This window comes from Pseudoliparis swirei, chromosome 24 (assembly GCF_029220125.1).
Source record: "Pseudoliparis swirei isolate HS2019 ecotype Mariana Trench chromosome 24, NWPU_hadal_v1, whole genome shotgun sequence".
NCBI lineage: Eukaryota > Metazoa > Chordata > Actinopteri > Perciformes > Liparidae > Pseudoliparis > Pseudoliparis swirei.
Window position 1 is genome coordinate 19,498,320 of NC_079411.1, and position 26,394 is coordinate 19,524,713.

At 44.3% G+C, this 26,394-nt stretch overlaps 1 protein-coding gene across 1 annotated transcript in view; it reads left to right on the top strand.

The window, feature by feature from the left end:
* Positions 1–26,394, top strand: part of LOC130189894 (alpha-1,6-mannosylglycoprotein 6-beta-N-acetylglucosaminyltransferase B-like) — a 128,111-nt gene that overhangs the window by 47,592 nt on the left and 54,125 nt on the right. The window contains exons 5-9 of the mRNA XM_056408889.1: positions 7,468–7,577; positions 10,470–10,546; positions 10,926–11,105; positions 16,286–16,450; positions 25,406–25,575. Of these exons, the coding sequence (XP_056264864.1) occupies positions 7,468–7,577; positions 10,470–10,546; positions 10,926–11,105; positions 16,286–16,450; positions 25,406–25,575 (702 nt within the window). The remainder of the gene's footprint in view (positions 1–7,467; positions 7,578–10,469; positions 10,547–10,925; positions 11,106–16,285; positions 16,451–25,405; positions 25,576–26,394) is intronic.

A 26,394-nucleotide genomic window follows, 5' to 3' on the forward strand; every position in this document is an offset into this window, starting at 1 on the left:
TCTATGTTCTCACAAAATATACCGAGAATATCGGTAATATGTGATTAATCATGATTAATCCACAAAAACCTGTGATTAATCCGATTAAAAAATTTAATCGTTTCACTATGGAGGACTCAAAATGACTTAAGTATAAATAAATAAATAAATAAATGCATGAATAAATACAAGAATAAATGAATAAATGCTTAAATAAATGTATAAATAAATAAATAAATGCTTAAATAAATGTATAAATAAATAAATAAATACAAGAATAAATGTATAAATACAGAAATAAATACAGCAATTAATATATATAAGTTATAACTCAACAGGACATCATTAAATAAATGTATTTCTACATTTCTGTATTTCTTCATTTATTTAGATCTCTATTTATGTGTCCACACGTATTTCTTCATTTATTTATGTGTGACATTTACGTGTCCGTATATTCAAATGAGCTGGGCGGTCCGAACCTCATTGTTGAACAGGATTGGTCAAGTCAGGGAGCAAGATAGAAGCAATCGATCCCTAGCACTTGGATCTGTAGACGAACAGCGTTTATTATGCATTCTTGTCTGTACATTCTAAATACTACTGTTGAGTCACGGAATGTAATTTAAGGATGTTTTCAGCCGAGAAGTTAGTTGTTTAAGCATTAAATCTGTGGTCGGTTTATCGAGATTCAGCCTAATAAGGATATGCGACGGAGATTTGAGGTCCTGCTCGCGGGACCAGTGAGCTCCGGGCGGTCAGCGCTGTGCGGCCGCCGAGAGAAGCCTGATCTCGGCAGGACTTTTTTAAATGCTCCGCTGGCTCTGACGTCTCCGTAGCGGCTAAACATGAGATATAATTAGGTTTTTGAGGATCTAAAGAGCACAACGAGTTTATTATTTACTAAAAGATAACGTTACATCAATTTGACTGAGGGTTAAGATTCATAACTTCATATTGTAGCGACCCTGGGTCAGGAAAGCTACGAGACGTTGTATATTTATTATCGTTTATTCGTAGCCTACGCCAAACAACAGTGAACACCGCAACACATTCTACTCCACTGTAAATTATTTTACAGTGAATAATTTGAGTAAATTCATGCGCAAGAACAGTTGATGTGGTGACGTCACAAGACCAGAAAGACCGTCCTCCCAAAACCAGACTCCAAAGACCAGACTCCAAAAGAACACGAGTCTGTACTCAGTGTTCTTGGAATTGATAAACGGCTGAAGTCAAAAAGCTGTCGAGGCTAACTTCTGCTAACGGTGAGCTGAGCGAGTCAACTTCAGCTTCATGTGCCAGGCAGAAGTAGTAGAGCACAACACACCAGGTGCATCACACTCCTGTGACCAATCATGCTTTAGACAGAGGTTCGGACCGCCCCAGCTCATTTGAATATACGGACACGTAAATGTCACACATAAATAAATGAAGAAATACGTGTGGACACATAAATAGAGAAATAAATAAATGAAGAAATACAGAAATGCAGAAATATATTTATTTAATGATGTCTTGTTGATTTATAACTTATATTTATTCATTCCTGTATTTATTTATTTATTTATACATTTATTTAAGCATTTATTTATACATTTATTTAAGCATTTATTTATTCATTTATACATTTATTTAAGCATTTATTTATTTATTCTTGTATTTATTCATGCATTCATTTATTTATTTATTTATACTTAAGTCATTTTAAGTCCTCCATATTTCACAGCCCTAATTTAAATGCATACAATAAAGTGTGCAGTTACTCTTTAATCCCTTGACATCACAGATTTGGCGGGTGAGCGTCTGTGTGCATTCATGCACGCGTGTTGGCATTTGTGGGAAGTCAGCGGCGGAGTGTGATGTTTTAACACCACGCCACGGGGTGAACTAAGTCAGGACGGCGGCGCACAAACCGGCACGCCGCCGCCGCCTTGTCACATGCATCTCTTGCCCTCGACAGCTTTGGCTGATGGGATGCTGTCAGAACTGTCCTCTTTCCCCTAAGACAGGGGTGTCCAAAGTCCGGCCCGCGAGCCAATGGTGGCCCGCGGTCAGATTTCATATGGCCCGCGACATCGGTCATATAATGTGTTATTTGTGGCCCGTCAGATCTGTCAGAATAAATAAATCATAAAAACTTGAAAGACGTAATTCCTCCTTTCTAATGTATCTGGCTCTGCATCCGTGGCGTGAACCCTTCTCGAAACCTATTTGCCATGGCGACGGCAAAAAAAAAGGAGAAAAGTTGACAGTGAGGGCCGCGGTGGGAGCGGTGGGAATTACGAGTGTTTCCCCTACCATGAGAACAGGGTGGGGGTCCGCCCCACTGACATGTTCTCTATAGCGCCAGATTACAACATAAGTAATGTCAGGTTGTTTTATTCAACTAAACGGTCGTATATTATTGATCGTATCTACACAGCGGCATGTCATTTCTGTCTCTACGTGGTGGCGTTCACACTTCTCCTGGCTCTCGGTATCCCGGCGGAGCTCCGCCCCCATGCGCACAGACAGGTGCGCACATACAGGTGAGCGCGCTCCAACCAGCCGGCAGAGAGCGTCCAATATGTCGCGGGAACAGCAAACCGATACCTCTGCGTTCCCACGGTGGTGAAGACGGACACGTCGTCTCAGAGTAGCTCTCTGCTAGAGCAGAGGCGAGGTGGGGCGCGAGGGTAAATGCGGATTCTTTTATTTCAAGACCTTGTTTGAGAACTTCACATATTACAAACTACACGGACATAAAACTAAGTCATTAATAAATAAAGAGCGAAATGCCTGTCGCCTACTTTCGTGTAAATGTGTACATTAACCGGTTACGCTGCGCATGCGCGACAGACTAGATTATTGGCGATTTGCCAGGTGTTACCTCTCAGCGTTCCAGCTGTTGCCCTTCAAAACAAGAGCTCAACATTGAGCTTTATGGAGAGTGGCCGTATCAAGCCTGCAACCCCGTTTTAAAAAGAGGTGAAGTGGAAAGCCCATTTTATCACACAGAGTAAAACGTGATGACTCAAACATATCTGCACTTGTTTTGTTTTTCAAACGTTGCGCGTTTTTGTTATTTTGAAAATATATGCAGTGTAACTAACACTCAGTAAAACTCTTTATGCCCAAATTCTTGATCTTATTTGGTTTAATTTGTCACAGGTTGCACTTCATTGATATTATCTTGAAAAGGTATTCAGTGCAAAACAGGTTAATTGCAGCCACAATAAGCTAAATGTGAAGTGTGTTGAACGGTAACATATGTCATTAACAGTGAAAAACCTGTAGATGTGACAAACTATTGTGTTTCTGAAAAGATCTAGTAAAAGATAAGGGCAAAATTAATTAGTTTGTAAGTGTAATGATAACAGACCACTTTGCATTACTTATAACTCCTGTTTAGAATGTTCATTAAGCAACGTTATGTAACTCATAGAAATGTAAGGTATTCTATATACAGCGTTTTCATTGTTATCTGACTGAATGAAAGGCAGACTTGGTTCTATTATATGTGGTTACATTGTCATTTAAAAAATAAAAGTAATTGTGACAGTTAAAATACATTGTTTTATAACAGTCTATATTCATGTAACTTTTGTGGTTTAAAAAAATGTTTAAATGAACTATTGGCCCTCGGGCATCTTGACTTTATCACAATTGGCCCTCATTGCAAAAAGTTTGGACACCCCTGCCCTAAGAGGATGAGCTCATTAGATCGAGATCGAGGGAGGTTAGGAGAAATAAGGAGCGCACGAGAACACATATTTTTTGGATCCTTAGAAATTCCCCCTGAAGTTATCGTTGATTTTCTCTTCCCGCCTCTCTCCCCCCCCTGTCTGTGTTCTGCTTCCGCCCGGCATCCGTCGGTGGATTTCCTCTCATCGTCTCCGCTCCTCTTGTACTTTCCTCTGGTTTTGTTTCTCCTTTGCTCTTCCTCATTTCTGTTTTGTTCCCCTCCTTTGTAAAAGAGCCAACTGTCTACACTCATCAGAAGGGAGGAAGCTTCATTGCAAGTAGCACACAATTTGGGGCCATCAAATATGTATACCCTTGTATTCTTTGATCATAATTATCTGTTAATGCTTCAGTCGAGCTGTTTTGTTGGCTCCCAAGAAAAGGTGCAGAGGATCTCAGTATTATATTACTCCTGCTTTCTTACCCCCCCCCCCCCCCTCTCTCCCCTCCCCCGGTACTCCCGCTGTTTGCTGTGGACGGTTGATCTCCATCTCTTTATTTTTCCGCCTGCTTTTATTCCAGTTTTACTCGATTCCCGCGCTGCATGTGTCTCTCTTCCTCCTTGGATCCCAGGCTGCAGTCCCTTCTGGTCTCTCTCAGCGTTTCATACATGTCTCTGCCCTTCGTCTTTCCCTCTCAAAGGCTCCTCTCTGGGGATGAGTTCTGTAGCAGACGTTGGAGGTGAGATTAGAAGGTCACGTCTCATAGAGGCCAAATTGCAAAGTCACAGTGAGCCCCCCCCCCCCCCCCCAAAGAGACACAGTACAAGTAACAGGGGTTTGTTTGTTTGTGTATTTTATTCAGTCAATCAAATCAAATAAAATACAATATTATCCTATATAATATACAAAAGAGAACGACTGAAAAGGTATAGGTAGAAGCAAAAAATGCTTAGAAATTCCTATCCTAAATTGAAATCAAAATAAATCAGAAAATTTATATAAAATAAAGAAGAAAATAAAACAACAAAAAAACAACAATAAACAAAATAAAAAACAAAATATATTTATATATACTACCACATACATCTTCCATATTAATACGTTTTTAATTACATTTATAACTCTCAAGAATTGTTTTATATAAAATTCCCTTGAAGACCAAAAAGGAGTTCACCAGTCTTACATCCATTTCAACATTATTCCATAATTGGACTCCTACAACAGAAATACATCTTCTTTTAATCCCTTTTTTAGCCTTTTGTACCGTGAACTTACAAACATCTCTCAAATCATATTTACACTCATGTATTGAAAATAAACTTTGTACACAGTCTGGCAGTGACTTTGCTGTAGCTCTGTACATTGTCTGCATTATTTATTTTATTTGGTTACTCATCTTACCGAGCAAAGACTTTGTCCTTCATGCCAAACACATTGCAACTTTTAGGTTCCACAGTACCGAGTAATTCTGTACAGCTGGGAACTTCAATGAAATGCTCCATGTAATCACGATTTTAATATCCTTTTATAGCCTAATATAATGCTGGTTCTCATTATAATACACTATGAGGTAATAATTTTCACTAACGCGTATGCTGTATTTGCTTCCCTCCCACATAATGGGGGAAGTGGAATTATAATTAGTTCTGTCAGATGCTTTTATTGAGAACTCTGTTTCTCGTGCTTTCACACTGGGCCTGTTTGGAGAGGTTTACTCACGCTGTGGAGATGTGGCCCTCGGTTTCTTTTAACAGGTGAGAGGAAGGCCATTCGGAATAACCACACCAACAAAAAATTATAAACCATGAATTTAAAAAACCTTCCTGAAAACTAATGTTGAAAAACATAGCGAAACATAGCGAGGGTTGAGAGGTGGAATGATGCCGTGATACATCCCTACCTGGTGTGAAACTAGAAGGTCACTCACTCCAGCAAAGAGAGTGGGCTGCCCCCCATTCGGGTTTAGAGAGGTCAGTTCCCCGCAAGTGAAGCAGTTCAAGTGTTTTACTGTTGAGGAGACAGGCGGCTTGGTGATGCGTCAGCATCGGCCTGTCGGGGGGTAAAGCCTGGATGCAAATCTCTTGATTAACTGGCCGAACGTATTCGCTGAGTGCCCGGGGCCTTCACTTTAAAGGGGGTCGTTAAGCTGGTTTCCATGTGATTTGGTTGTTTTCCGTGGAGGTATTCCGGGCGTATCCAATCTTCTGAAGGAATATGTAACCTACGTGGTGGTGGGATGTCACAGGAAGAGCTGGAGGACATGGCGAGGGAGAAAGACGTGATGGCTGCCTTGCTTAGCTCGATGCAACAGCAGCCACAGACCTGCATACGTGCAACGCCTGAATGGGTTTCACTTTATTTGTCCCCAAAGGGTGATTGGCTGCACAGCAGTAAAAAAGTTGTAAAAAACGCTCACGGTTGAACTCATTGGGTTGTAACGATCAGAGGTCACTGTGTCCTCACAAAACATGCTTTTTTGGCCAATTTTAATATCGTAATATCACAAATGGTGATATACATATTGTGAAGACACTGATTTGTGGTGACATACAACCACGAGGCAGAAATTGCAGTTTTTTTTATATTTGTTTAGTTGTGGTTTAGGAGTCTAAATGAATAAAAACTGTATGATTCGTGCTAAAAGGGAATAACATCCATGATCTCCTAATCTGTAGTGGGCAGGCCGGCATAGAGATAATGTATATGTCTCCATACAAGTTTGTTTCTGCATTTCTGCAAATTGTGTTGTTGTGGAGACAGACGTTGCCCCCGAAATAACATGCACTGGAGGATAATGACGTCTTTGTTGCGATGAACAGATTAAACTGGCTGCAAACACACTTAGCAATGCTTACAAGTAATTCTTACAAACCTGTTAATGGAGCATGGAGACTGCCTGGGACTTTGATGGCTGCCTCTTTTTTTACACATTGTAAAGCAGCAAACGTTCCCTTGGCTCTATTTTTTTCATTGTTCATGCAGCTGCTATTGGCATTTAGTAAGTTAAGCCTTATATTCTAATCCTGACACACGCACACACACACACACAATCAATATGTCTGATCATCATCATTGATGATTTGTTATTATGCTGTGTTTCATCTTATTTTAATAAGAATTAATACCATCTGCCGATGAGAAACAGGAAGGCTTTCTCAAACACACACACACACACACACACACACACATACAATGCACAGTGAAGTCATTTGAATGGTCGTAATGGGCACAGCCGTGTGGGCATGTGTGGACGCGCAGCCTCGGCTTCATGTGACGTGCAATCATGCAGTCAAATGTTTTGAAAATATGCAAAACTGCAATAAGTGCACACAAACACATACATCCAACACATAGACACACACTCACACACTCACACACACATTGCATGCCATCTCATGTGAAGGAGAAGTCTCTCGCTCTGCAGAGGAAGTGGTATTAACAGCGCAGGTCTTTTTCTATTTCACGCTCCAACCAAGTGTCTACCAATTTGCATCACCCACTAACACTTCCACATCTGTCGGGATGTAAAAGGGGAAGGTAGGGGAAGCAGAGCAGGGGAGGCAAAGGGAGGGGAGTAGGGACAACAATGAGACACGACTATCAGGTGGGCATCACTGATGAGGAGAGAGACCAGCCCATAACTGAAGAGAGATCATCAGGAGAGGAAGAGGAGGGGATGAACAGCTGAGACGGTTTTCTACTCTTTAGCCAAATGAAGTTTTCATAATGCGACCACAGTATGAGGGACCCTCTCATGTCAACTCTCCTTTACCCCCCCCCCCCCCTTTACACTGCGGTTGTGTGTTGTGTGTGTGCGCAGGTTTCAACCAGCTGGCCTGGTGGAGAGGATCCAAGCTATCGCTCAGAATGTCTCCAACATGGCCACCAGGGTGGAGCAGATACTGCAAAACAGCATGTTGCAAGGAAGAGGTACGGTACCAATCATCATCATCATCATCATCATACAATCGTTTTACTTTACATTATGTACATGAGACATGATTTTTAGAAGCATAACGCTTGAAAAAAGAAGGGAGTGTCGTGACTGCGTGACTCCTAAACTGTGTAATACAGATGAAGAGCATCTAATCTGACAGATTTGGGAAAGTTGTAGACTACATTCTGAGCTAGATCAGCACTTGGAACTTAACACATTACTAAGTTCACACATGGCAGACACCCTACATTATTCACAACCTCAACACTACGCCGTCAGCAACAAACAGTTGTAGCCGACACAGCAGCAACCTGAATTGAATTACAAAAAGTAATTTTAGCAAAAGCCCAAAAACAACAAAGAATAAAACACAATACTACTTACTGCTTGAGAGGAGAGTACAACTAGGGCAATACAGTACATTGTCACCGCTGATTGCAAATGTACAAACATCCCTTCGAAGAAAAAACAAAGTTACATTCTGTGTTATTCTTCAGTTATGTTGTAACTTATAGCACAGCAGCTGGACTCAAGCACAGCTGTCAGCTTGTGTTGGAACTTATAGATATACTCACACATGCGGAGTCAGAGGGACACATGCTCAGTTTACATTTCGAGCTAGCTAATAGCTAAGACTCGCCTAGTTGCGTTCATCGTTAGCTCGTTCCCTCTCAGCGCTTTTTAAGTTTAGAAGGAATATTCTCTCTTTTATGTAGATTTCAAGGACAAGTCGATTAAGATACCAAGATTCTTTACAGTGGTAAATCTGTTTAGCAGTGTTAATGTCTAATTATCGGGTGAAAGCAATGTGCTTTCCTTTGCTGTGATAGAGTGTGTGGATGAAGCCTTAAGATGTATTCGATTTTTGTATCTAATTTCCCTCATTTCGCAAATGGCTTGTTCGCTAGCTTGCCTGCTAATTCCAGCGTGTGTTCATGCCAACGAACATAAAAAGCACGACAGGGACTGCTGGGCTTTGTCTATGTTACGTTAGCCGGACTTTACTGTTGTTTACCGTTGGTGACAGGAGGCCTATTCATAACCGACTCTTTATACCAGCGCACTAGTCAGCGTAATGACAATGTCTAGTCTCATTCAGCCACTGTCTTTTTTAAGACTTTTAAAAACTTCAAAATTCACGCAAAGGACGTTTAAAGTCGGATTTTATATCTTAACAAAAGGTAAAAAATTCCGACACAAAACCCGTTGACTTTGAGAAAAGAGGACCGGAAGTGCAAAATGTTAATTTCTATGATCTAGGATTTTTAATTTGGGGGTTTGGGGATTTAGTTACTTTTTAAGGTTATCGAGAACATCCACCCAAAATCTAAAAACATTGAGATCTGAGAGTTGCCCATTGACAGCATTTATTTTCTAGCTCAAGCATATAGTTAGATAGCAGATATATGTATTTGTTATGAAAGCAAGAGAGATGCATGTTAACCCTGTTGTTTTCTCTTGTCTTGCTCCTGCAGCATTTTTAATCAAAAACCTAAGAACTAACAAACACAATCATACAATACAACTACATGAGAATAAATGAGCATTACATCTCCTTTTGTTTCCCCCCCACTGCATCTGCAGGGAAGACGGCACACTGCAAAATGAACACACTGCTGCTTTCTCTAATCACAGATGAATTGAAACACTGCCGGCAGACTTTATTATCATACGGCTCAGTGGTGGTTTATTTATCTCGTGGTCAGGCATGTGCGAGAAGGAGCGAGAGAGAGAGAGAGAGAGAGAGACAGAGAGTTAAGAATATCATTCCCCTCAAGCACCGACGAGGCTCTTATTTTCTCTCTTGCAGGGACAGCAGTCAAGTTTTTATCGAGTTAGTTGACCACGTTTCCAATTGTTCCGACCGCAGCTGCTATTGTAATCATATTTGAAAGCACTGTGTGTCTCAGTGTGTGTGTTTGCAGTTGATTGGAGAGAACCCCCGGGGAAGACTTATGTGGAGAAATTTCTCTTTTTCATTTGGCAAATGGAAACAAACAGAACCTAAGAGAGGAGGCAAATGAGAGAGAGGAAGAAAAAAAAAGTGGGGATTGAAAGATAGAAAAACAATGAGAAATTGAACCCTTGATTTGTTTTCTACTTGGACAATATCATTTCAATCCCTTTTCTCTCTCTCTCGGTCTTCCCCTTCTTTTCCTTACATCAGCAGCAGAGGGGCAGTTAACTAAGTCAGTGGAGCAATTAATGCAGTGAGTGTAGCCTAAGTGAGCGGACAGATTCGCTCGCGTAACCCGAGGACGGTTGGCAGCGTGTGCGTGTCAGGCCCGTGACGAGTGTGCACTGCAGTAGAGCGCGATGCGAACGCAGTGTTGCGAAGGGGAATCCGCAGAGATTTATGGGCACCGACGGCGCGTATGGCATACGCTGGAAGCAATGATATTAATGATGATGGAGGAAGCGGATATCGCCATAAAAACGTTCACGGGCGAGTGCAACAAAGCCGTTAATTGGAGCGACACTGTAACCTACCGGCTCTGAGGGGTTGAGCCCGGGGGTCAGACAGGTTCATGCCTGCAGTCACTGTGAAAATGATTTGATTAAAAAAAAGTTTTTTTTAAGAGTCTCTGACGCGCCCCATATGCTGCTAAATGACATGATGGATGATTTTAAACAGGTGTCTTGCTGGTGGAATAGTAATTCTCACCAGGGAATAAAACAATCATATTAAAAGCCTTAGGAGAGCTAAGCCTAGAACAATGAAGCAGTGATTGTCGGTGAAGCAAAACATCTCACTCACAGGAGTTATAGACTGATTCATCATTTTGCTCTGCATTTAAAAACGAGGGTGGATCCCGGCGCGTTACAAAAACATACGTTCTTGTTTTATGACCGATGATTAACGTTCCCTCGCGGTGTCTTTTCAGCAGTGAGAGACGGGACGTCGAGCCAGTGTGAAGTACCACGAGACCTCCGCTTCCCCGAGTGCCCTGGGAAAGTAGATGTGAGTGTCCCATCTGGTATTTTCAGTCGTGGTGATAAAGCAGCTGCGATTAAAAGGGATGTGACAACCAAAATAAAGTGTTAAGACATTATATGACACACGTTAGCTCTGAGCTGCTGTTTGAACATAACTGTATCACTCGTGGTTGGAGGTGTCGTACGGCGTGATGAGGAAAAATACATAAGAGACGAACCATGCCCAGTTTGGAAATTTAAGTTCTGTAAATTTGATATAATTACGTAGTTTGTTATTTTCCTTGCAGCCCTGTAGCAAATCCTTCGCGCACAACCCTGGGGATTTGTAACCACAGTTAAAGAAAATAGTTTGTGATCACTTGATATGATTTAGTTGGTACTTCATGTGCTCTCTCTGTGTACAGTGGATGCGTGCACGTTGGACATCGGACCCCTGCTACGCCTTCTACGGCGTTGACGGTTCAGACTGCTCCTTCCTCGTCTACCTGAGCGAGGTGGAGTGGTTCTGCCCGCCGCTGGTCTGGAGGAACCAGAGCAGCCCCCCCACCCAGTATGTAACGCAGCCAAAGGCCCCCAAAAGACAGGTGAGGGGAACAACTCTGTCAGACGGGCATACAGGTATACTGCACAGCTCGGGCTGGGTCTCCTGAAGTGATACTGACCAGTCAGCACCCTTAGGAGCAGGCAATCCAGACCGTATGGGTTGTATCGAAGAACACATGTGACCAGAACCATGCAAATAGTCAGTCGTTGTCTAGATCTCGGCACAACAAAGGATCACATGCTTTAGTACTGTGTAGTGGATTATTTTGGTTGATACCCAGCACAGTGGGTGAAGGCTAACAGTTGACAGTAAAGATGTACAGAAAATACACAAGTGATTTAGTTGGCTCACCATCTCAATGGAGCAACTGACCATGGTCACATAAACACAGCCAAACTCCATACAGAAGGCCGTAAAGCTATGACCACAGCGGTAGCATCTTTCATAGGAAATCATACCGACTGCATTTAGTCTTGTTTAAATATGTCGAATCGGTTTTCAAGCAGGGGATCTGCTCCTAAATTTAACAGGATATCGGTCACCTTTCACCTCCGTTTGCTTAAATATGGCACTTGAAATAAACCAACTAGCTACTAGGTTTGACTTTCCAAGCGTGCTCAGTTAACAGAGGCTGTGTGGAAATCCTACAGTCGTACAAATTAATGGGGAATCAAGGCAACAGTTCCTTTAGAAATTCAATACTGTGAGTTTAGAAATTAGGTCTAAATAATGCAGCGGATTATTACTTTATTGTGTTTCACCCTGTTCATATTCTTCTAATTTTGCTCTCCGTTATTAAAGAAATAATTTAACTACTGTCCCCATGTGGCCATTGGTGAGGATTTGTATATACTACATTGACTATGGAATGTTTTGCAGTGCATTCTGGGTCTGTGCAGGTCTTTAATGGTAGACCAACCAAAATATATGTGCACTGTAAAAAATTAAAAAATCAGGACGTGACTAAAACATGTTACCATCATGTAGAATCTTGTCCTCCTTGGAAACCCTTTCATGTTATGCTTTTCTGTGGCACCTAAATAAAGAGCTATTTAATAAGCAGTGACCTTTAAATTTACATTTCTTTCTAAAATATTTAGTCCTGTAAAGTCCAGGGAGTCGACAACAGAGTGAAAAAAAAGAAAGACGTTAGTGGGGTATTGCTGTTTTTATTTTGTTGCTGGAATTAAAAGATACGACAATTCTGTGTTGGAATTATTTACTGTTTTTACAAAAAGAAGAAGAATTGAAATTAAAATGTTTTTCTCACTCTTTTATCAGTCCCAATGTGTTGCTTTTGTCATGATCTTGGGTTTGTCAGAATCAGAAACAGGTTTATTGCCAAAGAATGAATGTTTTCACAAACGAGGAATTTTTTTTTTTTGGTGGACATTTGGACGGACATGACACAAACAACAAAAAGGGAGAGGGAGGGAGAGAGAGAGAGGGAGGAGGAGGAGGGAAGGAGGAGAGGGAAGAAGGAAGAGGAGGAGAAGAAGTGGGGTAGTGGTGGGTGGGGGTGGGGTCAGTCCCGGGGTCATTCGATGATGCCGACCCGCCGCGAGAAAAAAAAAGGTGTGGGTGGCGTCGGGTCATGATGGATGACAGCCCCCCTCCCGGAGGGGACCAGGGGGGGAGAGGGTGAGGGGGGGGGAGGGGTGGGCAATCTGGCCTTCCCGCCTGGGAAGTGAGGAGGACCCTGGACCTGGGGAGGAGGCAGCCGATAACCCTCTCGGCCGACGGCCGGATGATGGGCTGCAGGGTGCCAGACGGTGATGGAGGAGCAGATGATGGGACTCAGCGATGTAGAACTGTAACATCATCATCTTCCCTGGCAGCAGGTTGAATCCTCAGCTGCCTCAGGAAACAACATCTCTGCTGGGGCCTTCTTGAGATGGGAGCTTCCCACAGCACTTGAGAGGGAGGGGATGGATGATGGAGCGGCGGGGAGACTCCACTCTGAGGGGGACGGAGGTCACACACAGGGGAGGGGGGGCTGGGGGGCTTCTGAAATCCTGAAATCATCTCCATCTCACTGTCTTCAGGAGCTCCAGGTTTTGTTCTGGCACCCACAGGTCACCAGGTGGGTCCTCTCCCCACCTGCGGTCCTCCCTCCCCGCCAGAGATGAGATGAGGTGGTGTCATCGCATCCGCTTGAGCTTAGAGCTGGACTGACTGGTGACTGGAGGTGGTGCTGTTGGTGGAGGGGGAGAAGGGGAGAGAGAACAGCCTGGGGGGAACGGTGGGTGGTCCTGGGGAGGGGTTGTCCCCCCAGCCTCACGTGCTGCTTGCTGGCCCCAGGAAGTCTGTGATCCCACTCAGGAGTCGGTCGGGCACGTGCAGCTGGCAAGCAGCTGGGAGGGAGGATGGATGGCAGGACGATGGGAGAGAAAGAGGCAGAGCAGGATCACAAACAGGATCCTGAGGGGAGGGTCCCTGGGGGGGAGGATGTTGGAGGATGTGCTGACTGCATCTTATTGCATGACCTGCAGACCTGTGTAGGCGAACTGCAGGGGGGGTCCAGGGGTCCAGGAGTGGGTGGTTGATGTGACGGTGAGGTGCGAGCGACTCACCACAGAAGGACTTCACAGAGGCAGAGTAGTCATTGAGTCCTGTGTGAGTGGTGTTTGGGGACGGGGTTGGGGGTGGGAGGATTGGAGATGCTGGAGGGGGCATGCTGGCAGGGAGCAACAGGGGAGGGAAGAAGAGAGATGCAGCGAGACAGCTGGTCAGCACAGTGTGCTTGTGGAGGGGGGGGGGAGTGGAGTGCCGGTGGCTGGGGGGGGGGGCCTCTTTTTAAACAGCCTGTTGACGGCTCTCCAGGATGACGAGGGGCGAGATGATGGAGGGTGGAGGAGGGAGTGGAGTGGCTGGAGCTGGGGGGGGGGGGGCTGATGGTCTGGGGCTGTGGTGGGGGGCTGGGGGGGCTGTGGACTGCTCCATTGGACTGCTCAATTGGCAGCAGATGCTCATTGGCTCGTCTGCAGCTCATGCAGGGGTGGAGTTTGGGTTGCCTTGGATTTGGTTGGTGATCTGCCTTGAGCCTGACAGAGACAGAAGTTGAAGAGAGCTGACTGCTGTTGCAGCAGAGTAGCTGCGTTCTCAGAGTACTCTCTCTCACCTGTATTTGTATTTGGTATTTGTACAGGTCCTCACCCCACTCCTGGTCTTAGCTTCCTGAGTCTGCCTGTGAACAGGGTTTGTCGTTTATTATAACCCCCTGGCTGGGGGGATGGAGCACAGCTGTCCTCACAAGAGCTGATAAGTTACAAGTCTGTCTGTGCTCAAAAGCCGCCCGTAGATCCTCAGAGCCTCACTGGTCACTTCTCATCAGATTGTTTCCTGTTTTATTTTGAAGTCGTTGTCTTTCATGTCTTTAGTTTCCCTGCACTTCCTGTTCCTGATTGTTTCCTCCTGTGTCTAATCACGTCACCTTCCCAGTCTATTTAAAGCCTGTCTGTCTCCCGTGTCAGTTCATCCTGTTCAGATCCCTGGTGAGCCGGTTGTGTTGGCATCCCTCGGTTTAGAGAAGAATTTAGGTTCTTTGCACGGTTCAGAATAATAACGGTTTTTTCACCCGTTGTCGGCGTTTGGGTCCTCTCTCTCGGTGGCTTCACACGTGACAGCCTTATTTTTATTTTCAGCTTTCGGGAGCCTGTGATAACAAGAAAGGCAGAAAATTACAAATGAAAAGAGTAATAATGGTGGTCGTTAAGTTGACCGTTACATGTTCTCTATGTCCCTTAAAAGAGGTAGAGTAGTAGTGCCAACTGCCCTGTTCAACAGACTTCAGTAATAGTCTGCCCACAACCTTAAATACAGGGTAACCTTCATCTGACCCTCTTCTCTCTCTAATTAAAACAGAACTGATTCTGTGTACGGGTTCATCTTGCTTTTTTGCACTTTATTTTTAGCAGCAGTCAATCTTTCAGGAGGTAACGCATAATGTCACTGTAAATGAAGACTAATATCTCCATCTTACCCCCCTGTGACCCAAATCCAAATGAATTCTTCCTCTATCTTGCACACAAAAAGGGCAGAGACAAGGTTTTTCTCGGAGGAGAAAATATATTTTGTGTTTATATAGTGTTGAGAGCATTAGTTAGAAAATACATGCTGTTTTTCTTTGACAGGGGAAACTAAAGCCAGCCTCTGAATACTGTATTTTCAAAAGAAAATCTTTCAGTAAGTGTTTCACCTGCATTTGCAGAGAAAACAGATAACCATCGCACAGGTTGCATCCACTGGTGTTCTGAAAGCAGCGAATGACCCGCTCTTCTTTCACATCTTTTCTTTGACTTGCTTTCTGCTGTGTTTTAAGGCGCCAGAATGGATAATGTATTTTTGAAAACTCTTTGTTATATTTGTTGAAAAGCTCTTCACATCCCAACAGCAATCAATAAATAGATGTCAAAAAAAGAAGAAGAAAAGAAGTCCAGTGTCCCATGTGTTTAGCCCTTTGGGCCAGATGAAATGATTGGACGGGCTACCTCCCTGTGGGGCGCGACTGCACTAGCAACAGCCATGTTTGTTGTTTACGTACATTATGTTGTGTTGAAGGGAGTAGCTTTGGGCGGAGGCATGAAGAGAGGTGCTGCCAACTTGGCGACTTCCGCTCTACATTTCGGAAACGTAGGAGCTAATTATGCTCGCTACTTATATAGGAAAAGAGCTGGCATCACTTGGGTGGGGTTTTACGGTTGGATACATGTTTTAATCTCTTATTTCTCCAATATTACTTGCCCAATCTAGCAAATAAAAGACTAAAGTAAAACTCGAAAGTCATGCTAACGGCTCTATGAGGATGTCACACAGGCCAGATGTGAAACATCAGATAAACTTCAAAGTTGAAAAAAGCCTTTGGATGTCTGCAACAAATCCCATGATAACCTGTCCAGCAGACATTGGACAGAAAGGTCGACCTGCAGGTGGCGCTAGAGTAAAAGTCTATGTGATTTATCCCCTGGGAACCATAGATATCTACATTTGATTTCATTAGAATCCATCTGTTAGTTGTTGACATATTACAGTCTAGCCCAAAGTGGTGGATCCATTGACTCTTCCATACCAAGAGGTAAGCCACGAGCGTAGCGACACGCTGGAGATCAACACCCACGTGGCTGGTGCAACATTTCAAATGACTGGTATCTGTTTACGACATTCTCACGCTTTCTCGCCACTTCTCTCCATCCCTTCTTTTACTTCCATTCCATTGACCAGGCTGCCTTCCGCACTGACCTCTCCGTGCTGCTGGACCAAGTCGGGGCAGGAAAGGAGTCCCTCAGCTTCATGAAGCGAAGAATCCGCCGCCTGGCGCAGCAGTGGGCGACGGCCGCCAACCGCCTGGATGCCACGCTGGAGCAACGCTGGAGGGACCAGAAGAAGGTGAGCGAAGGAGGGGAGAGGAAGTGATTATTCTCTCAACTGTGAAACATGATGGGTGCTTCGGCGATAATTAATACCACATGATGGAGCCATTATGTCTGTGTATTAGGTTTGAGTGTGGAGCCGATCTCAGGTTGACCACGGGGGGGGGGCAGTGTGTATTAGTGTGGCAGGTACTTTATAATTGGGGCACAGGTGAAACTGAAATAGGTAACAATCTTAAGTTTAAGGCTTAAATCAAAGGGTGACCGTGCTTTTGCCGTTGGAGCCCCTCGACTTTGGAACTCGCAGAATCAGTAACTTCGTTTAAATCACTTCTTAAAACCCGTTTTTATTGAACAGCTTTTAAGTGATGTCGTCCTTTTATGCAGATCTTTGGTTCCCCTAATTTAGTTTGTCTGTTTTTAATTGAATTTTTTTATCTTACTATTCTATTTGTTTTGCCTTGACTCTCTTTAGAGCACTTTGTAAACTTTGTTTTTAAAGGTGCTATATAAATAAACGTATTATTATTATTATTATTATTATTGTATGGGTGATGGAAAGGTATTTACCACAAGCAAGACACACCAGAGGGAGACCAGGAAGTAAATATGTATACAGTTGTATTGTCAGTAGGGAACTGTAATTAAACGGGAACCTCACCCAACGATACAAACGGCCTGGAATCTCGTTGTTAAAGCGAGTGAGGAACAGGATCTTCTCCAACACCTAGCCGAGTGGCCGAGGATGTAAATCATTCACAACACCGCATTTTTAAAAAGTTGTGTCATGCCTTTATGCAAAAGTGCACCTGAGAAAGACTTTGAGATTACAAAGAGGTCGAGAGCTTGTCGGGCGTTAGGCGCGTTTCAATACACATCAATTTGACAACAGTGAATTGTTAAGAGTCTATTTAAAAAAGCTACAGCAAGACAAGCACAGAGAAGTACAAGAGTCAAAGTGATGGACACATGTCGATCAGTTAAATGGAAGATTCAAGGTTAGCTCAAAGCATTTGAATTCAAGGATCGAAGGCACGGCAGACACTCGAGCAGATTGGCATGAAAGGCCTTTATTAGCTTCTTCTTGAGGGTTCTCACTTTGAAGGGTGGTAGGAGTCAAACGCTAGAGGAGGTAATGATAGGTTGTCGTCCATTGATGCATGTCTGAATTTTTCTTGCAGAAATGGTGTCTTTATGTAACCGTACAAAGATACGACTCAAAGCTGCACACTTAAATATATGAATGTATAGAAGCAGTGCAGCATGGACTGTTTCCTGCGCGAGAGAGAGAGAGAGAGAATTATGATTACCAACTATTGGGATTATAATGAAACACCAATTATGCGCCGGAGAGATAAGATGAGAAGGATGGACAAGAGGTGCCTGTGGATGTTGGTTTTTTTTCATTACATTTTTTTTTTTAAAGATATAACCAATAAAGGGGAAGTTTCAAGGCTTCTCTAAATGTCAACGAAAGCAATATGTAATAACATTTTCGCAACGTATTTTTTTACGCATGTAATATCTTTCCCTCCCTCCCTGTCACATGTCATGCCCTGCTCTGATTCGGCTCATAATCTCCTGGTTAAGAAAATAGTGAGGAACGAATGAATGAGTTCATGTCAGGGGGAAGATTGAGCGCCACATCCTGCTCCTTCTCCCCATGAAGTCAATTTGCCTCCATTACCCTCCAAAATACGTTAACATGGGTGTAAATAGTCCTCCGTATCTGAGATGGATGTGTTCCTCACTCGCAGTGCACTGACGGGGTTTGTCTTCCTCCATCATGGCTGCTGTAACAGTCTATAAAGCTTCACAGCGTGCCGCAGATGTCCTGGTGGTCATAGACTTCCCCGTCAAAAGCAGTTTATCACAATAATTAGAAATGGGAGGGAAAGGGTCTGTGTGTGTGTGTGTGTGTGTGTGTGTGTGTGTGTGTGTGTGTGTGTGTGTGTGTGTGTGTGTGTGTGTATAGGTGTGTAGGTGATTGATAATTGGATATCGTTGCAGTAAAAGCCGAGGACAGAATCACAGACATTTTATTTGAAAATTAAATCTCCGTCTGTCCCGGTCACATTCACCATTTTGCAATTATCCCCCTCCTCCCACGTGGGCACATTCCTGTTCATTATGGAAGGAAAAAACGCTCACTTTCCAAATTAAAAAGGAGACCTCTGTTTGATGTTAATGAACTCTGACCTCGGTAAAAACATCGTCTGATGTGAGTCGACTGTGGCCCTGCACTCGCCTCACCGGTGTCGGTCGCACAATCCCTCGCGACCAGTGGCCACGTTAGCATTCTGCTGGAGTGTGCAGTCTTTACCATTCCGACGGGGTTTCTGTTGGTTCAGTTCTGTTTCCTTGTTTGGCTTTGATTTGATTGTGAGCCGAGTGGATGTTTACTCAGAGAAAGAATAAATTAGCAGAGCAGAGAGGTAAGCGTTCAGGGAGAAGAGGATGGAGAGAGGGAGAAAGCAGGATGGTTCTTTTGATCTCTCAGTGGCAGATGCAATGACGGGAGAGGAGGGTGTGTGTGTGTGTGTGTGTGTGTGTGTGTGTGTGTGTGTGTGTGCATAGTGACAGCGGAAACTTTGAGAAATGTAATTCTTAAGTCAAGTTGAGAGCTAGACGTTCGAGAGATTCGATATGCAGGCTGCCGCGCTGAATGCCTGAACTATTCTCGGAAATCTCTTATTTTTCTGATTAATCTGCCTATTTCCTGTGATCGTGGAGCTCCGGATGAATATTATCAACCCTTTTGCTGCACTTCACTTTCAAAGCAAGCTCCGTTTGTGCCGTTATCAAACTCAATCAAAAGCCCGGGTGCTCTCATTCAGCCTTTAGAACGTGGCTCTCCCGTTTTTCTTCTTGGAGATATCACAGCGGACATATTCAGCTCAGACTTGAGACGCTTTTTAAGAGTTGACGGCGCAGATTCAAGGACGCTGACCTCACCCCGTGGCGGCGCAGCCACAGCTGTCCACAGTCTGGAGTCGGCCCGAGCGTCTCAGAAAGCGACTTTTGTGTGCGCCTGCGGCAACTCCACGAGCGCACACATGGAGTGTGTTTGTCAGCACGTGGCAAACGCCTAATTTCCCTTCTATAATAATAATAATAATCATTTATATATATATATATATATATATATATATATATAGCGCTCCCCGTGCCGGCCCTCTTGAGAGTTAATTCACCTCCAGCTGATGAAGTACAGACAGAATAGGAGATTACTGGGATGTGGAAGGGGAAGTGGGGAGCATGGAGGGAGATAAGAAAAAGTAAAAATAGAAGACGTGAGGAGAAATAAAGAGGGGGAGAGCCGGTCCGGAGAGAGTTGAACCGCAGGGTGACGGAGAAGGTGAAACTAAGGGTGGGGTAGCGACGGTTGGCAGAGCCAGCTTGCGTCGCCACCCGTGGCCTTCCATCGGACAGCTGTGACCTTCATCAGGGCCACAGTGCACGAGCAAACCGGGTCTCACACACACACACACACACACACACACACACACACGCCATGTCTTGCGTTAACAGATGCTGAAACGAGCATTAGCATTCCTCTGTCGTTAGCTAGTTAGTGATGCGTGGGGAAGAGCAAGTGGGAGCACATACTTGAGAGCCACTTCTGCTCTCCTGCCGTATTATCTGCGCGCCAAGGACTTTTCAAGGATTTGACACATTACATGAAACGTCCTTGTTTTATATGAAAGTGTTTGGCGCATGAACGCCACGTCGTAAAAAGGTGAGCGAGAGATTTGAGCAAGAGAGTGTTGCCATGGCGCCCGGCCGTCGGTCCCAGCGGGTTTCGGCAGGTCTTCGGTTCTCGATCCCCGCGGGACGCGAGCAGTGGAGAGTAGCATCCCCCGAAGGAACCGAGCATCCACGCGCAGAGTTCACTGACAAAAAACACAGGAAGAATGCAACACCCATCGGCGCACACACACTCAGACACACACCATCTGGGGGAGCCGTAAGCCCGCTGCATGAAGAGCTGCGCTCTCTGTTGTCAGATCGGGTTCCTGAGCTGGCAATCCAGGAGTTTATGAGGAGGTGCGGCTTTGGCCTCCGAGTCGGCGACTTCTCGTCGCGTGTCTCCTGTCCCCCGTTCATCTTCATTTCCTGCCGATTTCCCGCGTGATAAAACACGGAAAGCCCACGCACGCTAGTTTCCCTCTCCTCTCTGGCTCTTGATTCCTCCTCTGCAGGGATGGATTAACCAACGGGCCTACCGGGCCCAGGCCCAGGGGCCCATGAGCTCAGGGGGCCCCTGCGCCTGAGCCTCCACGCGTGACGTCGCTGTTATTAACATTGTATTGATATGAATATGATGATATGACACGATGCGCCGTAGCCGCTATATGCTAGGCTGAAGTCATTCATGTCAGTAACAGGGCCCCAATAGTCCCACTGAGGGATGGATTACTGAACGAGCCTACCGGCACCAGGGGCCCATGAGCTCAGGGGGCCCCTAATCCAGAGCCTCTGCGTGAAGTCGCTGTTATTAACTTTGTATTGATATGATGATATGACACGATGCGCCACAGCCGGTATATGCTAGGCTTAAGTCATTCATGCCTTGGTCATATAATTTGCGTTATGTTGTCTGCTCAGCTCCGGTATCGTTGCTCCATACGGACTGTTTTGTTAGCGATGTTTACAAATGTTTTATTTTTATTTTTATTTTTTACATGTTTTTTTTTTAGGGGGGGGGGGGGGGGGCCCGTGGTTTCTTAATCCGTCCATGCTCCTCTGTGATATCAAGGTTAGTCCTCCAGCGCCGCTCTGATATGTGTCATTGAGCTCCACTCGAATCCCGGTCCCATGCGGGGGAATTAACACTTGCAAATGGAGATAAATACTTCCTCTTACACAGAGTGGAATCCCCCCACCCAGGTGCAAGTTGCCAGGTCCCGTTAAGTACCCTTACCTCTCTCCCCATTAACTTTTCATTTGTGTGTGGATGCCAGATTCCTCAAATCCAATTCAAGCGTTATTCAGCTCTGCCGCCACGGTGTGATATTTCCCATACTTATTTATCAGCAGTGTTTCTTGTGCTGCTGCCAGTCGGTGAAATCCGCCTCCATCTTCATGCGGTCGCCGGTGTTTGCGCGACGCGCTCTCGCCGGCGCCGACCCGCCACCAAGCCAGCAGAGTGCACAGCACCGGCGCCACAAATTCTCACTCTTGCCTAGGGCTGCAACAACGAATCGATAAAATCGATAAAAATCGATTATTAAAATAGTTGGCAACGAATTTCATTATCGATTCGTTGTGTCACGCGATTATTACGGCGCTCAATAAATCACGGAGTATAAACAAAGTTGAGTTGAGCGCAGAGCGGCGCAGGAGAAACGAGAGCGGAGGCAGAGGAGAGGAGAGAACGCTGCGTTGTGAGAGCCAATCAGCGCTGAGCTGCTCCTCTGTTGATGAATCTAATTGGCTGCTGCTGCTCACGTGGCGCTGGATGCGGAAGTCATTCACGTAGTCGGAGACATTCACGGAGCTGAGTGCGCCTCCGGGTGACGTTATGAACCCAGACACCAGGGCGCTACATGTCACGACGTGTGTGGCATTTCCACAAGAGTATAACGTAGAAAACGTGGTTATTTATTCCGTGGCGGACAGCGGAAAATATTTTTCCACGGAGAAAGGCAACGGAGATAAGCCACGACGCCACTCGCTGTGTGAGCGCTGCGCGTGCAGACAACATTTAATGGAGCGGAGCAGCGCGTGCGCTCTGATCGCTCTTTTAATTTAGTATCGATACTAAAAATATGCTAAATCACATCGTTTTTAACGTACGGGTACTTCATTAGTATCGCTACACCGTGCAGCGTGACAGCAGCAGATGTAGCGGGCTAACATTCAAGCTAAACTAACTTCCCAAACGCTGTCAACATCTGAACGCTGATTGGCCGAGACGCGACACGTCCCATCAAAGATGTTTTATTGCGAAGAGCACCACTTCACATTTTTTCCGCGTCTCACTGCAATCTCAACGGCAGCGGGCCAGGTGAAAAAAATAATAAATCGGAACGCGTCTCTGATATTGTTCAGGGGGCGGGGCCACATGGGGACCACTGCTCAGGAGAGGAAAGCTGTCAGTCTGTTTGTGACGGGTTCATCACCATGGTGACCAGTGGATCTCCAGGATCTTTCCATGACTTTAAACCACATTTCCATGATTAAACATGTTGTGAAAACTCTGTCTATACATGACAAAGTGAGAAGATGTAGTATTTAAACTAACAATGAGAATTCCAAAGCATACCGTATATATACCGTGTAAATTAACATTTGAATGAAACAAATTTGCATTACTTTTCCAAATATTTTGGGATTTTATTTTTTTTCAATTACTTTTCTAGGCCTGCTCATAGCCATTTAAAAATTCCATGACTTTTCCAGGTTTTCCATGGCCGTACGCACCCTGTTTTGAATAAAGGGTTGAAAATGAAAGTTTGTTTGTATTTTTATCCGATTAATCGATTAATCAATAAAATAATCAACCGATTAATCGATTATCAAAATAATCGTTAGTTGCAGCCCTACTCTTGCCATCTGCCACCTAAACTGTAATTCAATTTCACTTATCTTTTTTTATGAGGCAGAAGTTAATAGAGCAGGCTTATTAAATCAGGGGATTTTTCACACCAGCTGGAGTCTCACTGGAGCTTGACTGTGCCGAGCATACACGCCACAGTCCACACAGTTGGTACGCGTTAACCTCAGTGGGATGACGCGAGCAGTTGAACTAGATGTCTTCAGATGGAATACAAAAGAACCTTCCTTCATTATATATATATATATAAATAAATATTTATATATAAATATAATATATATATAAATATATATTTATATATATATTTCTACCCATAAGGACCAACAGTGACACAGGTGTCACACGTCCTTTTAATCTTTCCTTATACAGCTTTATCCTTGATCCCTCATGAAGTCCCTAAGTGACACCTACAAAACATCTTGGTGGGTCATGTGACAGGTCATGTGATTTTGAGTTCCCATCACAACATTTCCAGGATGTCTGCTCCCGGTTGTGAGACATCTGACACAACAAGCTCAGTTTAAAAAGCAATTTTCTCCGTTGCTTTCGGTAATATTCACCTATATAGAAATGATAGTGCTTAAATAACATGTACTTTATTATATTGGACCTGCTGTGGACACATTTCTTGAATATATTGATATAAAACAAATCAGATAAATATATCGTTGTGACATACGCACAATAAGAAACATAATTACAATCTGCTCAGTTAATTTAGCTGATTTAATGATATTTAGCTAATATATTGTATATGTTTCAATTCAATGCATATGAAAACAAATTTAAACAAAAAAAATTATGTTATATTAATTAAATGATGAATACAGAAGGTTTACAAGTAAAGCCAAATGTCAGAGATATTCAACACTATTGTCAGAAATGGCTCTTATGGGTTAAATGAGAAAATATAAAATATCCTCTGGGTCTTTCCGTCTTCTCCCTCTCCGTTATTCAGACTTAATCTTCGGCAGGATCATAGAATGTGTGATGTGTGTCGGTGCAAGTGCGTGTGCGTGTTTGTTGTGTGGCCATATACGGTGACCTTCAAACATTAGTGCATTGTGGCTAATGTGGCTTCGTGAAGACAGGAAGAGAGGATTGAAAGAGCGCACTGCGGCACGCTTCTGAGAAGCTCTTGGAGGCTTTTAATCATTACCTCCACAGTTCAAAGCTTTCAGGGTACAAACACAGGACACGCATGCACTTAGATACACGGGGAGGGAGGGAGAGACTTTGTGATGGATAGGCGTCAAAACTTTCTGGCAAACGCCCCACAGTTGGCCTTGAACTCATGGCGTATGTTGCATGGAGGTGTTGATGCTGCGCCGGTTAATCCGGATTAGCCCGCAGAGCAGCGTGTGGACGCGGCTGCGGCTAATCCGCGGTGAACGGCAACGTGTTGCCCATTTCCCGGTGGGTTGCACTAATTCTGCAGCGGCGAGGTGGACGCGCACCACGGGGCTGCAGCCCGTGAGTTGTACAATAGTGCAACACGTAAACGCTGATAATTCCTTTACGTGTGTGAGACGATGTTGTCCGACACAAAGAGGATCCCCATTACGTGCCTGTGAGCGTGCCACATGAGTTGTGTGTACGGGCATCCGGTCATGTGACATGCGCTGTCCATAAGGACGGTGTTCGACACGCGCATGCTCTTCAATTGGACCATAAGGCTGTAATTCATTTGGGGATTTCCAAAAATTGCTTTTCAGTTTCCATAATTTTCAGTTGAAAGGGTCTGAAATTCTAATGATTTTAATCCTCAAACTCATTAAAAAGCGTTTGCACTGCAGAGGCTTAACTTTCAAGGAGCTTAGCTTTATACAGTACAGTACGCACACACGCATAACTGATATAATATGAATCAGATTAAATTAAATGTACTTTATGACATTGTGCATCGTGTGTGTATAAGTCACTGCACCACCGTGAACTTCAATAGATATAAATAATGAGGAATGGTGAATAAATCAATTGAATTAAAGCTTTTGGTATATTTTACTCAGAGGAAGTTATTCAGGAGCATATGCCTGCTTATTAAAACAGGTATAAGTACGGTTAATTGCAACTCCTTTTGGTTATCATCTCCATCGGTAATAATGACATTGTACTCATAAAGTTAATAGATGGTATTTGTGGCATTGCCCTAAAACAAGTCAAGGTCAAATTCAAATCCGCCACAGTTTGTAGTCCAGCCTCTTACTGTAGTCACTTACCTACCACACGTGCCTTCACTGATGTAGAACATGGGCAGTCACTTGTTTTTACTTCTAAAGAAAATCTGAATATGTCGTCATCACCTACGGTATTGATCACAGTCGACGTTCTTCTCACGTGGAGCTTTTGTTGTTGAGCTTCTCCACGCTGACTTGTATCTAATCTCTCTGCCGCGTCGTGTCCCTGCTTCAGATCCTGGTCCACGTCGGCTTCCTCACCGAGGAGTCTGGAGATGTGTTCAGCCCCAAAGTGCTGAAGGGCGGTCCTCTGGGAGAGATGGTCCAGTGGGCCGACATCCTCACTGCGCTGCATGTGTTGGGACATAACCTCAAGATCTCCATGTCCGTCAAGGAGCTGCAGGGGTGAGTAAACTGCATTTGACTTGTCAGCGTTTTTATATATATATATATATTTGGAGCAGCTGAAACGCTGTTTCTCATTCACCCGATGCACCAGTGTTTTTCTTCTGAATCTAAACTGGTGTAAAAAAAGCATTGCGTCGATGTAGGAATCATGCAGACAAGGCAACGTGTTTGCTATGAAAATAAATAAGTTATGGATCGGTTGGGTCAAGGCTATAAGGAAAAAGAATGGCCATTTCTAACATGTTCATGTTTAATTAACTGTAAAAATGCCACAAATTGAACCTGATGACAGCTGTGACTACAAACCGATGATGACTTTACAACCCTCCTGTTATCAACGTGCTCCTGCGCGTGCACTTATTGGAAATGTTCAAGAGTGCCCTGCGCTCTAATTACACCACTTTCCCACTTAAGAGTATGCACGAGGGCCCTCAAGTTTGATTTATTTGTTGCTGCATCGATCCCGTATCGACGCACTCCACAGCTTCCTTTCGGGGCGACTGCGTCGCCGTGTCTTTCCATCCCCTGCGTCAGCACGCTTGTACGTTTCTTCTGACGGATACAGCTACAGAGCCAACACACACACACACACACAGACGGGTGGGTGGATGTGAATCAACCCTGTTGGGCGAGATCCCTCTGGCTTGTTTCGTCCAGTCGATGCAATATCTACTTCATGGTCGAGACTGAATAAATCATGCAGGTTGTCAGGCTCCCGTGGAGACGGATGGCTGAACCTGTAGAATACGGAAGAGGTATGAGTCTGAGAACACAACTGAGTCAGACTGCAGATGGCCGACGTCTTCGTTCAGCCTT